General features: G+C 41.6%; 1 protein-coding gene across 2 annotated transcripts in view; it reads left to right on the forward strand.

Annotated features, from left to right (window-relative positions):
- Nucleotides 1–10,259, forward strand: part of LOC138196979 (alpha-2-macroglobulin-like) — a 28,667-nt gene extending 18,408 nt beyond the window's left edge. Inside the window, exons 26-37 of one of the 2 annotated variants that reach the window (XM_069147395.1) lie at nt 304–460; nt 792–866; nt 2,089–2,251; nt 2,327–2,514; nt 3,792–4,004; nt 4,993–5,111; nt 5,225–5,315; nt 6,537–6,605; nt 6,693–6,798; nt 7,458–7,496; nt 7,751–7,768; nt 7,805–10,259. In XM_069147395.1, coding sequence (XP_069003496.1) covers nt 304–460; nt 792–866; nt 2,089–2,251; nt 2,327–2,514; nt 3,792–4,004; nt 4,993–5,111; nt 5,225–5,315; nt 6,537–6,605; nt 6,693–6,798; nt 7,458–7,496; nt 7,751–7,755 — 1,225 coding nt within the window. In that variant the 3' untranslated portion in view covers nt 7,756–7,768; nt 7,805–10,259. Of the gene's footprint in view, nt 1–303; nt 461–791; nt 867–2,088; nt 2,252–2,326; nt 2,515–3,791; nt 4,005–4,992; nt 5,112–5,224; nt 5,316–6,536; nt 6,606–6,692; nt 6,799–7,457; nt 7,497–7,750 lie in introns of both variants that reach the window. The other variant, XM_069147394.1, reaches the window with a different exon arrangement.
- The last annotated feature ends 2,505 nt before the right edge of the window (nt 10,260–12,764 follow it).

The raw sequence follows: 12,764 nt of genomic DNA on the forward strand, positions 1-12,764 counted from the left end.
CGTATCTGCTTTTGTCACTCAAATCAGATTTGGCTGTTTAATATGAGGATGGTACATTCAATCTCTGAGTGCAAAATAATCCTCACCCTAAAAAACTGTTTAAAAAACTATTGGACTTGAAGAATCTGTTGTCTCCAACACAGGATTCGAGTCAGTGACTTTTAGGCAGCAGCCGTTCTAAAAACTTAATTAGCTTCACTTACAACCTTAATTATAACGTTTGATCAATACTATGTCATGTTGACATCATGGTGAGACATGAGTTAGTTAAATGTCTTTGTAAGTTGTTTTGCTTTTCTTCAGGCTGACTGCGTTCGTACTGAGAACTTTTGCCAAAGCGAAGTCTTTCATCTACATCGATCCAACAAACATCGAAGAGTCGAAGACGTGGCTGGAAAGCAAACAACGAGAAAATGGCTGTTTCGAACAGTCAGGAAGACTGTTCAACAACAGAATGAAGGTAAGCCGGTTGTTCCTGTAGAGTCTGTGCATAATGGAAACGTTCATTTTCACACAGTGACATCTCGCATTAGCAGAACTTAAATCAGCACCATTTTATTCATAGATCATAGTGCATAACACCAGCCTGGGTCACAACTCTCCCTGCAGAGGTTGATGAAGTTATTCTGAGTTTGATTTGTAACAAGCAAGAAATAATTTGCAGTATGAGAGGATGCCCTCTCAAATTATTATAACAGGTTGCAACACTGTGACCCCTGACTGAGCTCATGCAGTAAGAGTCATGTAGGACTGAAATGTATTAAAGTCTCTGTGCTGCGTTCTCTCTGCAGGGGGGGGTGTCTGATGAAGTCACCCTCAGTGCCTACATCACTGCTGCCTTCTTGGAGATGAACGGGTCCACAAATGTGAGTGAATTGCTCTTTCAATTTTGTACAGTTAGACAGAAAAACTAAAATTATTCATTTACTTTTTTGCTCATTTAATTGACATTTCTCATGTTATGTCAGTACTTCCTGGCTGGAGATGAAGAAGAAGTATTTTCAAAAACATTTATATTTATGTAATGTCAAGAACACTGAGAAGACTGTTGGCTTTTTTGACATATTTAAACAACGCCTTTGGCTGCAGATTGTGGTGTTGCTGTTTTTGCTTTTGCAAAATTGTTCACCAGTCTCTGACATGAGCTGGCTGAAAGGTTTGATCCCTCGTCCATGAAAAACTCCTTCAGTTGTGAAATATTTCAGAGTTTGTTGCATGATTCACAGCATTTCAGTGAAATTCAAATCCAGCTCCATCTCGTCTTTTAAAGCCATTCCTTGTTTTGCATTGCATTGTACTGTTTAACAGAGGATCACGTTTTTAATGGTAGAAATGTCAAAAAGCGCACAATCGCACATCAGTGCACATACAAAAATTCATAAAATAGCACCGCAGGTAAGCAAAGGAGAATTATCCACAAATTAAACACAATCAATTTCAAAGCAACCCGTTGCTTGGTCCCCATCTGGCTCCGCCCACCTATTGCTCACTGCTTCTGTCTTCGCTGTGATTACAGTCTGGAAACCCTGTTCGCATTAAGGTTTGTTCAGCCACCAATCAGCGACCAGCGGGGGTGACTGTGTGCGATGACATTACAGTAGTTACAACATTTGTCAGTGTTAGAGTTTTAGTGCCCAACATAGAGTATATGGGGGTCAATGCTGATTAGTTGAAGGCTCCTTCAATAGTTTCACCACTTACTGGAGTTCCACGTCCGTAAGGATGCAATCACTGCAAACAATCCTGAGTGGAGTCACCAGACCCAGACATTCACACAGTGAGTTTAAGCATTAATCCTGATAAACACATAGTACTGCATTCACTTTTCCAACACACAGCCAAGTGAAATGATTGCTATTCCTCTGAAACTGGGAAAAGATAGATGAAACATTAATGCTGTTCAGTATTATCGCCACCATCCATTGAATCCTTCTCCTAAAGTTTCCTGAGTTCCTGTGTTCAAAGACTATCTGAGCACCACCACTTTGGCTCAGTGGCAGTGATGAAGATCACAGATGTGTTTGAATCAATAGAATCAGTCCTACCCTGAAATGTTGAAATATAATGTGTTCCTTTAATCTGTTAAAGAATCCTGTGGTGAACAAAAGCCTGTCGTGCCTGAAGGAGTCCATTGGAAACTTCAGCAACACCTACACTACGGCTCTGCTGGCGTACGTCTTCACCCTGGCAGGAGACATGGAGACCCGGGCTCAACTCCTGCAGCACCTCGACACCGTCGCAATCAGACAAGGTGAGTCATCCTGCTGAAGGAAATCATCTCAGGCATCATTCCTGTGAATGTAACCTGTGTTGTGTCTGTTTTCAGGGAGTTTCCTCCACTGGTCTCAGACAGCAAAAGAAACATCAGCCTCTCTGTCTGTGGAGATCAGCTCTTATGTGATGATGGCCAAACTCAGTGCCTCGCCTACAGCTGAAGACTTGGGCTATACCGCCGGCATCGTCAGGTGGCTGACGGGGCAGCAGAACTCATACGGAGGCTTCTCCTCCACACAGGTACCGACATGTCCGTGACTACCTCAGACCTAATATTAAAGCTCTATCATTCCATTCCTTTCCTGTGAAAACCACGTATCTCCACATCGCCAACTTTTCATGAGATGACAGATCAACCTCGTTTTATCTTTGTGACAAAACAACTTTCAGATAATTCAGTGGTTTGACTTTACGAATGAAGTAGGGGACTTTTCTCAACCCATAAAGACGTGCTAACACCGTTAGTTTATCTGAAAGTGCATTGTTTTCACAGGACAATGATGGTACCTCTCTTATCGCTACCGTTTAACACACCATGAGAAGACCGCTCATCCAATTTTGTGTCACCAGTTGGTTTGTGAACGGCTGTTATGAAGCCTCCAGTTTCGGATTTTGGCCGGCGCCATCTTGTTAGTTTGGAGCGGTTTGTTTTTGGATCTCGAGGCGTTCCCAGGCCAGATGGGAGATATAATCCCTCCAGCGTGTTCTGGGTCTCCTGCCAGTTGGCCGTGCTGGAAAACCTCCAGAGGGAGGCGCCCAGGAGGATCCTGATCAGATGTCCGAACCACCTCAGCTGACACCTTTCGACGCAAAGGAGTAGCGGCTCTACTCCAAGTTCCCTCCTGATGTCCGAGCTCCTCACCCGATCTCTAAGGCTGAGCCCGGCCACCCGACGAAGGAAACTCATTTCAGACACTCGTTCTTTCGGTCACGACCCAGAGCTCGTGACTATCGGTGAGGGTCGGACCGTAAATCGACCGGTAAATAGAAAGTTTCGCCTTCCGGCTCAACTCCTCCCCTCACTCGTGAACAAGACCCCGAGATACTTAAACTTCTTCGCTTGAGGCTGGCACTCCGTCCCCACCTGGAGGGAGCAATCCACCGGTTTCCGGCAGAGCACCATGGCCTCAGATTTGGAGGTGCTGACTCTCGTCCCGGCCGCTTCACACTCGACTGCAAACCGCCCCAGTGAATGCTGAAGGTCTGAAGAGGCCAACAGGACCACATCATCTGCAAACAGCAGAGAGACGATCCGGAGACTCCCTAACCTGAAGTTCTCCTCCCCCCGGCTGCACCTAGACATCCTGTCCATGAAGGTCACAAACAGGACGGGTGACAAAGAACAGCCCTGGCGGAGGCCAACACCCCCCAGAAACGTGTCTGACTTATTGCCCAGAATACGAACACACTTCTAAATATGAAAGCTGCTGCGTGTAAACAAAAGTTAATGATGACATTTGTATAAATTGACAGTATTAGCTGTTGCTGCTATTGTGTGTTTTGTGTGTGTGTTGCAGGACACGGTGGTGGCCCTGCAGGCTCTGTCTCTCTACTCCACTCTGGTGTTCAGTCCAACGGGCTCCAGCACTGTGAAGGTCCAGTCTCCCAGTGGACATCTGACGTTTGACGTGAATCAGGACAACAAGCTGCTCTACCAAGAGACGATGCTGCCGGCAGTGACAGGAAAGTACGGCCTGGAGGTGACGGGCACCACGTGTGCTTCAGTGCAGGTCAGTGACAGGAGCACTTGAAGAAGTCCTGATGGGTTCTGACTCTCACGCATGTAATACACCCTTCACTACGTCATACTGTGTCAGGGCCTCGTTTTGTGTCGCCTAGACCTGAAAAAGCACGTGTTTACGGTTCGGAAAAGATTAATTTCACGTTGCTTTCTCACAGACTTGAGGTTCACAGATCATCCCCAACACCCCTCCCTTCCTGGACTTTATCACTTTTGTGCTTCATCACATCACCTCCTGTGTCACGGCAAAGCTTGTAATACTCACGCTCTTCTACTGAAGGGAAAGCATGCATTTGACATGGTGTCTCTTAGCTTGGTGTCTTCTAGATATGAGAAGAACAAGTACGTAAACAGAGGTAGGTCACGTGATGGATGTCATGAGACGAAGTGCAAAGGTTAAAGTAAGTCGCGGACTCTCAACCATGGATGGATCGAGTCCAGCAGGCAACAATTTTGTTGTGTTTTTAATTGCATTTTCTTTGTTTTCTTACTGTAACCACTTGGTTTTCCCCACATGGTTTTGTTTTCCTTAAGCACCTTACACTGATACTCTTCCATCTAGTGGACAGACGTGTGTATTACACACTTTGCCGTGAAACAGGGTTTCTTTCTTCAACCTGTCATATGTGCATGTAATTTTCACACTAAAGCAAAGTAAAGCGTGACACTGACACGGTTTCCTCTACTGGACTAACGGCTGTATTACGCACTTTGCTGTAAGACTGGAATGGACTATTTCAATTATTAGAAAAAAAGATGAAAGAATAAAGATTGACATTTTCTTTAAAATGAAATTATAATTTTTTATTGTATATGCGTAGATAGTCCACTTACAAATTCAGCATGGGAAAGAGAAGTTGTCTTACACAAGGTTTCTTTGGTAACGTAAATTTGAACAGAATTGATCAAAACACTTTCTGACACTCTTGTTCACTCGTCAGGAGCGTTAACCTCTCTCCGGGTTTCCTGTTTCCCAGATTTCTCTCCTCTATAACATCCCGATTCTTGCTGATGTCACCACTCTCAGCGTGGAGGTCGACACAGAGGTCGACTCCTCGAGCCGCAAACTCAAACTCAACCTGAAGCTGAAGTCCCTGTAAGTGATCGACAAGCAGCTAAAGATGTGATGGAGGACTGTTGTGTGTGCCAGTGGGTGGATGGACATGTACATTCAAAAAAATACCATCATGTTTTATTGTTCCACTACAGGTACAGTGGAAAGGAGAACAGCACGAACATGGTGATCCTGGATATCAAAGTCCTCTCTGGATTTGTCCCAGACCCTGAGTCTCTGAAGGCGGTAACTTACAACACTGATATTAACCACGCTGAGGGGTGAACCACGAAGGGAGATTAGTGGGTTAGCGAGGTGTGTTGAGGCTAAAGACAGGGTTGTCACAAAGGTGGCTCTTTTAAACTAGCTAGATCACCGTGGTTACTTACCCGGTGCGGAGCAGGTCATGTTGGAGATATCGGATCAAAACATATCAAAGTAGCACCTACTGACCAATCAGTTCTCTGAAAAGTGTCACCACCAATCAGAGAAGATCCCGTAGAACTCGGTGAGAGACAGTGAGACGTTCCTCTGTAGAGTGAGACAGTGAGACAGTCCTCTGTGGAGTGAGACAGTGAGACGGTCATCTGTGGAGTGAAACAGTGAGACTGTCCTCTGTGGAGTGAGACAGTGAGACTGTCCTCTGTGGAGTGAGACGGTCATCTGTGGAGTGGGATGGTCATCTGTGGAGTGGGATGGTCATCTGTGGAGTGAGACAGTCCTCTGTGGAGTGAGACGGTCATCTGTGGAGTGGGATGGTCGTCTGTGGAGTGAGACGGTCATCTGTGGAGTGAGACAGTCCTCTGTGGAGTGAGACAGTGAGACTGTCCTCTGTGGAGTGTTCAGAGACCAACCAACCTCGGTGTCTTTCCCCGGTGATTTTTGTACGAGTTGTAGATAAATTTCATTGTGTTTTTTACACAGGTGAAACTATAAAACTAAAACGTTCATACACATCATGAGAATACATTTAAGAATTCATTAATGTAATGAAATATGCACATGTAATTACAGTCAGATCTTCCAAAGAACTTTTTGGGAAGGTGATATTAGAAGCTTTCAACTTAGCAGTCTGTGATTTTTTTTTTGCCAGCACATCCATTATGTTTTTTAACTTCATATTTCTTTTAATTAGAATTTGCTCCTCATTTTGTAAAATAAGTCGCTCTGCTGTCAGTACACTTGTCCATGTTTGTGATTGGTCAGAGGCTACAAACACCCCCTCTTCTATGTGAAATCACTCAGAGCCTAAAGCAGAAAGTCTGAGCTAACAGAGAAAGTTGATAAACACCGTTGTGGCACCGATTATCTCTGACTGAGAGTTTCAGCTTTGTGGAGCTCAAACACAGAAAGCCTGCGTATGTTGAACTTGCGTCGTAGTACACCCCTCTGGAAAAGTTTGTGTCAGTTATTGGTGTCGTCATGGTGACAGTGATGATAATCCACCTGAATATCGTCTCCTCGCAGCTCAAAGGTGCCCCGCAGGTGGATCGTGTTGAACAAAAGGAAGATCACGTCCTGGTGTACTTACGGGAGGTGAGAGGGATTCACAGTGGAGAAACGCTACATGATGCTTTTTGATTGTGTTACTGACTCTGTTGTCTGTTTTGCTGTTGTGTTCAGTTACCGCAGGGCCTCGTCATCCCCCACCGCTTAGTGCTCGTACAGGAGCTCCCGGTGCAGAACCTGAAGCCAGCCGTGGTCAAGATCTACGACTACTACCAGCCAAGTAACACCCTCAATCACACAGCACACACGTTGTTCCTCGGTACAACTGTCGAGTCAATAAATCTTCAGTCGGGCCAGTCGTGTTCACATTCTTCCAAAAATATTTACTGTAAAAATGAGAGTAAAATACAATCAGGCTGGCAGAGTTCAATGCCATGAAAGATTTACTGCTTAAGCAGAAGACAGAGCAGCAAACCTGAGAGTTGGTTTCCATTAAAGAGCCTCTGACAAGATCACTGAGGATCCCGCTTGTTATAACTGCTGTAAGATAAACAGGCCTTGTAGTGTGCGGTTTCACATACACTCTGTTCATTTCATTCATTTTCTGAGGATTTCCCACCAGACGGTCGAGGCCACTGTTTCCCTCCTTATCTGCACCTGTCGCTTTACATGAGTTCTCCACAGAATCTTCCATTATTCTCAGGAGGAGGAATACAAATCATGTAAAGGCTTTATGGGCCTAAGATAAAAGAATAAATGATTTACGGCCTCCTTATGAGTTATTTAAACTTTGACCACACATCACACTTTTGAAATGATTACTGATAGATTACATACAGTTGTATTTCACAATAAACAGAACAGTTTTAAGAGTTATTATTTTAAGTTAAAGCCTTGAGAAATTAGACTTTAAAACTTTTCCTCTCCCTCATTTCCCAGGTGACCAGGCTGAGGCACAATACCTCTACAGTGCTGCAGGTAACAGTCAGTAATAATCACCACAAACTTTTTTCACAAAATTCATACAGTTGTCCCAAAATATTTTTACCTCAACTCAAAAATCAAGTCTTCAGTTCACATTAACAGATGTGTCTAACAAGTATGAACAGCAATTAAGAAAATCAACCAATGATTCAGTAGATTATTCGAATTATTCAAAAAGAAACTAACAACTACTGTAAATGGACTGAAACTTTTAACTGAGTTATTACTTTTTATTGTTTCTGTTGCAGATTAAAGAAAGATGTGAGGTCATCACTGAGGTCATCACTGAGGTCGTCACTGAGGTCATCACTGAGGTCATCACTGAGGTCGTCACTGAGGTCATCAATCATTTTGATGCAATGAGCCGCACATTCACTGGTGCCATGATGAAGAATTGTTTAATTATTATTTAATTCAGCATATTTAGGTTCAGTCAACTTCTAACCTGTCATACTCACACTATTTTGTCTTATCCTGGTATCAATCATGTTAGTTATCATGTTAATATGGGACATTAGAAGCTCTGTGACTTATATCATTATTCCATGTTACTGAGTGTGCAGGTACGTCTGTGACTCCTCCCAGGGATACAGGAATTGTCCATATCTGACATTTGCAAATGTTGTGACCATGTTTGGTTTAACAATACACTTACATTAAAATCAGTAAACCCCACATTAGGAAAACATAACATTCCTCTGATCGTTTTCTGTATTTCTGTATCATTTAAGATGTCGGATCTGTTGTGGCAGGAAGCTTTGAACTCATTTTCAACCTCTGAAAGGGGTCAGATCTAAACTGATCGTTATCACTGCCTCACAATCTGTTGACACAATAAAGATTCATGTGTTTTGCAGATCTCATATCTAACCGAGTAATACGTAGCTAAATGTACACCCAAAACAATAAAAACAGCCTGAGCATGATCATCTGATCAATAAATCTGTCATGAGTTCATGAATACACTCTGTGCCAACATGTTTGAGAATGAAGAGGTTTTTACTGCTGCGACCCGGTATCACGGCAAAGCGTGAAATAGACACGCCGGTCCACTACAGCAAGACGTGAAATAACCACACTTTGCGCTGCCAAAGCGTGAAAGTTTAGCAAAATCACGTGGTTGGGGAAAAGTAAAAACATGGCTGGGGTTAGGACACAAAAAGAAAACTCAAGTAAAACAATCTTACCTCCTTTATTCTAACCTCATAATCCCATGTGGCTGTCTGCAACCAAAGCTACCAAACCACCCCTCTTTCTTTATAATACTGCCAAAAAATGCCCTTTGTACTTGGTCTCAAAACCTCTGTTGTGGAGCCTTGGTCACATGAACCCGCGTCACATGACATTTATAAGTATGTGAGTGTAAGTTTCAAAGTTTCAAAACGTATAACTTTCACACCAAGACAACCCAAAGCGTGGCAACCTCACGTTTTGCTACAGTGGATCGGCGTGTCTATTTCATGCTTTGGCGTGATACAAAAAATAAACCCCTTTCTAAAGGGACGGAAACAAAGTGACCCTCAGCAGGTTGATCTTTGAATCTGTTGACACTCTGAAGGCCAGTCAGCCTCTGCTTATATTAAATATCCAACTGAAAAAAACTGGACAGTAAGATTATAACACTGATAAAGCTGTCTGAAAGCAGACTAATATCTACAGAGCTGGACGTGGCTGAAGGGCCTGTTTGTCAGACCGGGTCGGGCTACATGGGACAGAGTCACTGGGTTTTGTATTATTCCTCAATTTTACTCTCTTATTTCACTCATTTCTCTTTATCTGGTGAAACATGAAAACTTTATTGGAATTTAATCTTTTGTGTACCAAACCATTATTTTTATCCTGGATTTAGTGTTGATAGGGTTTTGTTTTCAGTAGGTGGTGCTGTTGTATTGTTTTTTTTAGTTTAGTTTGTTTTTTTCTCTGTATTTTCCCTATAAGTAAAATCATTAGTGGGGTGAACTATAGAAAAACACGAAAGTTTCTTTATTAAAGAAGTGTAGGTTGAGAAAATATCATGTTTTAGAAATGCAGGCACATTTTCTGAATATTACATGAAGAAACCAACACGAGTTCAAATTTCAAATTGATCCCTGGTGATCATTTGCTTATTGGTTCAGCCCCAGAATATTCAGCTAAAACCTTTTTTTCATAGCAGACATGTTGATTTGTTACAGCAGGAGGATAATCAGTGCTGCTCATCAAACCAGCAGCACTGATTTCAGACCAGCCTTACTTTTATCACGAGATACTTTAACAGTTTCTATTAGAGGAGATTGTAGTTTAGCTCAGCAGATTTCACACAAAACCAAAACTGTTATTTGGTTTAAAACTATGTAGCCTCATATTGACTGTAGCTCTACCTGCTGCAGTGCACAGGGTGAGGTTAAGAAACGGTTGCAATAAAGAGTAATAAGTCAACTTTCCAAATATTTTGTTAAATCAAATGGAGAAATGCCTGAATTTCCCTTAAAGAAAAACAATGAGAATTTCACACGTGCAAAAACTTGTGATCACATGACACATGTGATTGTGCACATTTAAAACATGTATTCTGCTGATGGCAAACATGGTTTTGGAAGATTTTCATGGTGTAATGTGAAGATCATGTAGACTTTTCCACATATTTCCCCCATGTTATCATGTCATTCATGTGGTAAACATGGGAAACTCAAGTTTTTCTCTGTAACTATACTTTCAAGTGTAAATTGTTGAAGAGCTAATAGTAATAAATAAAAGCACGGATAAGTTTGAACTGAATTTTATGAATTCATTTCTCTATCTATTTATCTATAGCCTAAAGTTTTTGTCGGTTTTATATAATTTTACTCGATTTTATTTCATTTTTAATTCTGCCTCTGGTGTTTCCTTATCATTGAGATCTATGACGTGCTTTTCCTGAGTTCTTCTGTTCCTGTTTTTATTATGTACCAAAAAATAAAGTCTGATTGATGACTGATTAAATAGCGAACAATTGAAACATAGTTAAAAGTAATGGATGAACAACTGAAATAGAAGTAATACATAAAGAGTGAAAAAGCTTAACGTTATGCATGTAATAACTGAAATATTGATAATACTCTTTGGAAAATGTGGGGAAAAAAAGGCTAAAAGTACTGGACCAGCGCTCGAAACGGCAATCTGAAACCTGTTTCTGTATTCATATGGACGCTTTGACTATAAACCTGTTTAACAGGAGACATTATTTTTGACTTGTCATAAAAGCACAGCTCGGGCTGATTTGTATTGATGATGGCTCTGTTCCATGAAGAAAGCTTGTTTAAATAAATAGAAGGCAGTCTTTGGTTACACCTGTGGTTTTCCTGCAATAGCAAGCCAAACTGTCTGCTGTGAAGAACTCTATTGTTTTTAAAGAGGCTTAAAAAATTGTGAACCTGTCCTTTAATTGTCCCTGTGAGTCAGTCAACACAACACCAGGGCACCTGCTCTCCTAAACTATATGCAGCCATCATTGATGTCATCAATTATACGTGTGCTCTCCCTGCAGTGACATGCCAAAATGTCTACAGTAATATAAGATCAAATAATAAAACTCTTCAGAGTATCAGGCAAGTTGCACGTTAAACAACACAAACCATAATTGCCCTCAGCAGCAGCAGCAACTTAATGACATCATAGATCTACTCTGTGGGTACCTCCGTTTTTTTCTTTTTCATTATTTTCTTTTGTAAATTTCATACTATCCCTATCCAGGCTCAGAAAAAAACATATGGTGCTGCTTAAACATTTTGCCAATTTAAAGCAAGTTATTAAATTATGAAGGGGGGGAAGCTCGTTTTCTGCTATTAAAATACGTCACTTCCGGGTTGCAGGGGAGAGCAAAATGACAGCTGGTTTGTTTTCATCATCAAGGGGAAATTAAAGTAGACATTAAAGGTACGTAAAACGACGACCTGCTATTTTATCAGATTCCGACACGTTGTCCGAGCGCATTGTCATCAGCTGGAGACAGTTGAAAGTGTATTTGTATCGGAGCCATCTGTAATCCACCTCGGGCTCCATCGAGCTGCTGCTGGGGGTCAGACTCTCTGACAGGGAGTCTGGACTGGACACTGTCTGCTACCCTTATGGCAACAACAAGCAGTCCGTTTCTCTCCTGAAATGTCGTCTCCTTTAGCTGGTGCTGGAAAATGGAAAAGGATGTTGTTACTGTTTGTAATGGGTTAGCTATAGTATTTGGTTGAAAAGCCAAACTCCATTCAAATATCTTTCAATTTTGAGGTGTTCATGGCTTTTCGGCCTGATTATAGTGTAACTACACTATTTGTACACCTCGTTCTAATCACCGAGAGTCATACATCGATTCGGCATACATTTCATAGAAGAAGCAGCTCCTGCAGCAATAAATTATAAACTTGTATTACCAGTCTGCCTGTTGTTGCCAGGAGAATTTTTTTTGCCAAACTGATGCTGCTCGGTGACGCGCTGTAGTCAGGAAGGTGCGTATCAAAGTTAAAATTTTGCATGAAAATGAAATGGTTTGTCAAAAAGCGTTGTGCCAAATATACATAAACATCATGCTCTACATTACGTTGACATGCTGACTCTCTGTGATGTGTACATTCCCTGAAAAGCGAAGAAGAGGGAAAAAATTACGTGACTTCAAGGGCGTTTAGCACAGCGTGCACCTCTTAAATCAAAATGAGGCCAATTCTCTTCCAGAATCTGCTACTTTTATATGTAACCGTATCTTATCAGTCGATGTATAATATAGCAACACCGCTGAAGATATTTTACAAAGCATTGACAGCTACCCAACAATTCGGCATAAATTAAACAAAAAAGTAACACTTTCTGCAATAAAAAAAAAAAAATCAACTTTAAAATCAATTTGCCTGTTAGCAACGATTATTTTTCGCCGTTACTCCAATAGTAGATAGCTGTTAAATTACCAATAAAAGTTGTAATTTCATACAAATTACTTTTAAGTTCTCAACAAGACGTATGCCGAATTTAGGTGAATTATGTGCTTGTTTATTTGCCATCGTGTTTTCTATCTGTTTAAGTACATATTATTACGGAAAACTGAAGGGATATACAATTGTCATAGTTCCTAAGGGAGTTCGGCATAGCGGGCTTCACAGTAACCAAAATAAACCAGAACCTCTTTCCTAACTATTTAAGTGATTTATTCAGTTCACAATAATAATCAGTCACTGAGTACATTGTTACTGACAGATAATTTTGTCTTATTTTGTAAAGCCTGTCTGGTTGTATGTGCTGGAAGAGCCGTGCGGCTGCTTA

The sequence above is a fragment of the Embiotoca jacksoni genome, unplaced genomic scaffold (assembly GCF_022577435.1).
Source record: "Embiotoca jacksoni isolate LCO1_2020_lvr unplaced genomic scaffold, fEmbJac1.0.p SCAF_14, whole genome shotgun sequence".
Taxonomy (NCBI): Eukaryota; Metazoa; Chordata; class Actinopteri; family Embiotocidae; genus Embiotoca; species Embiotoca jacksoni.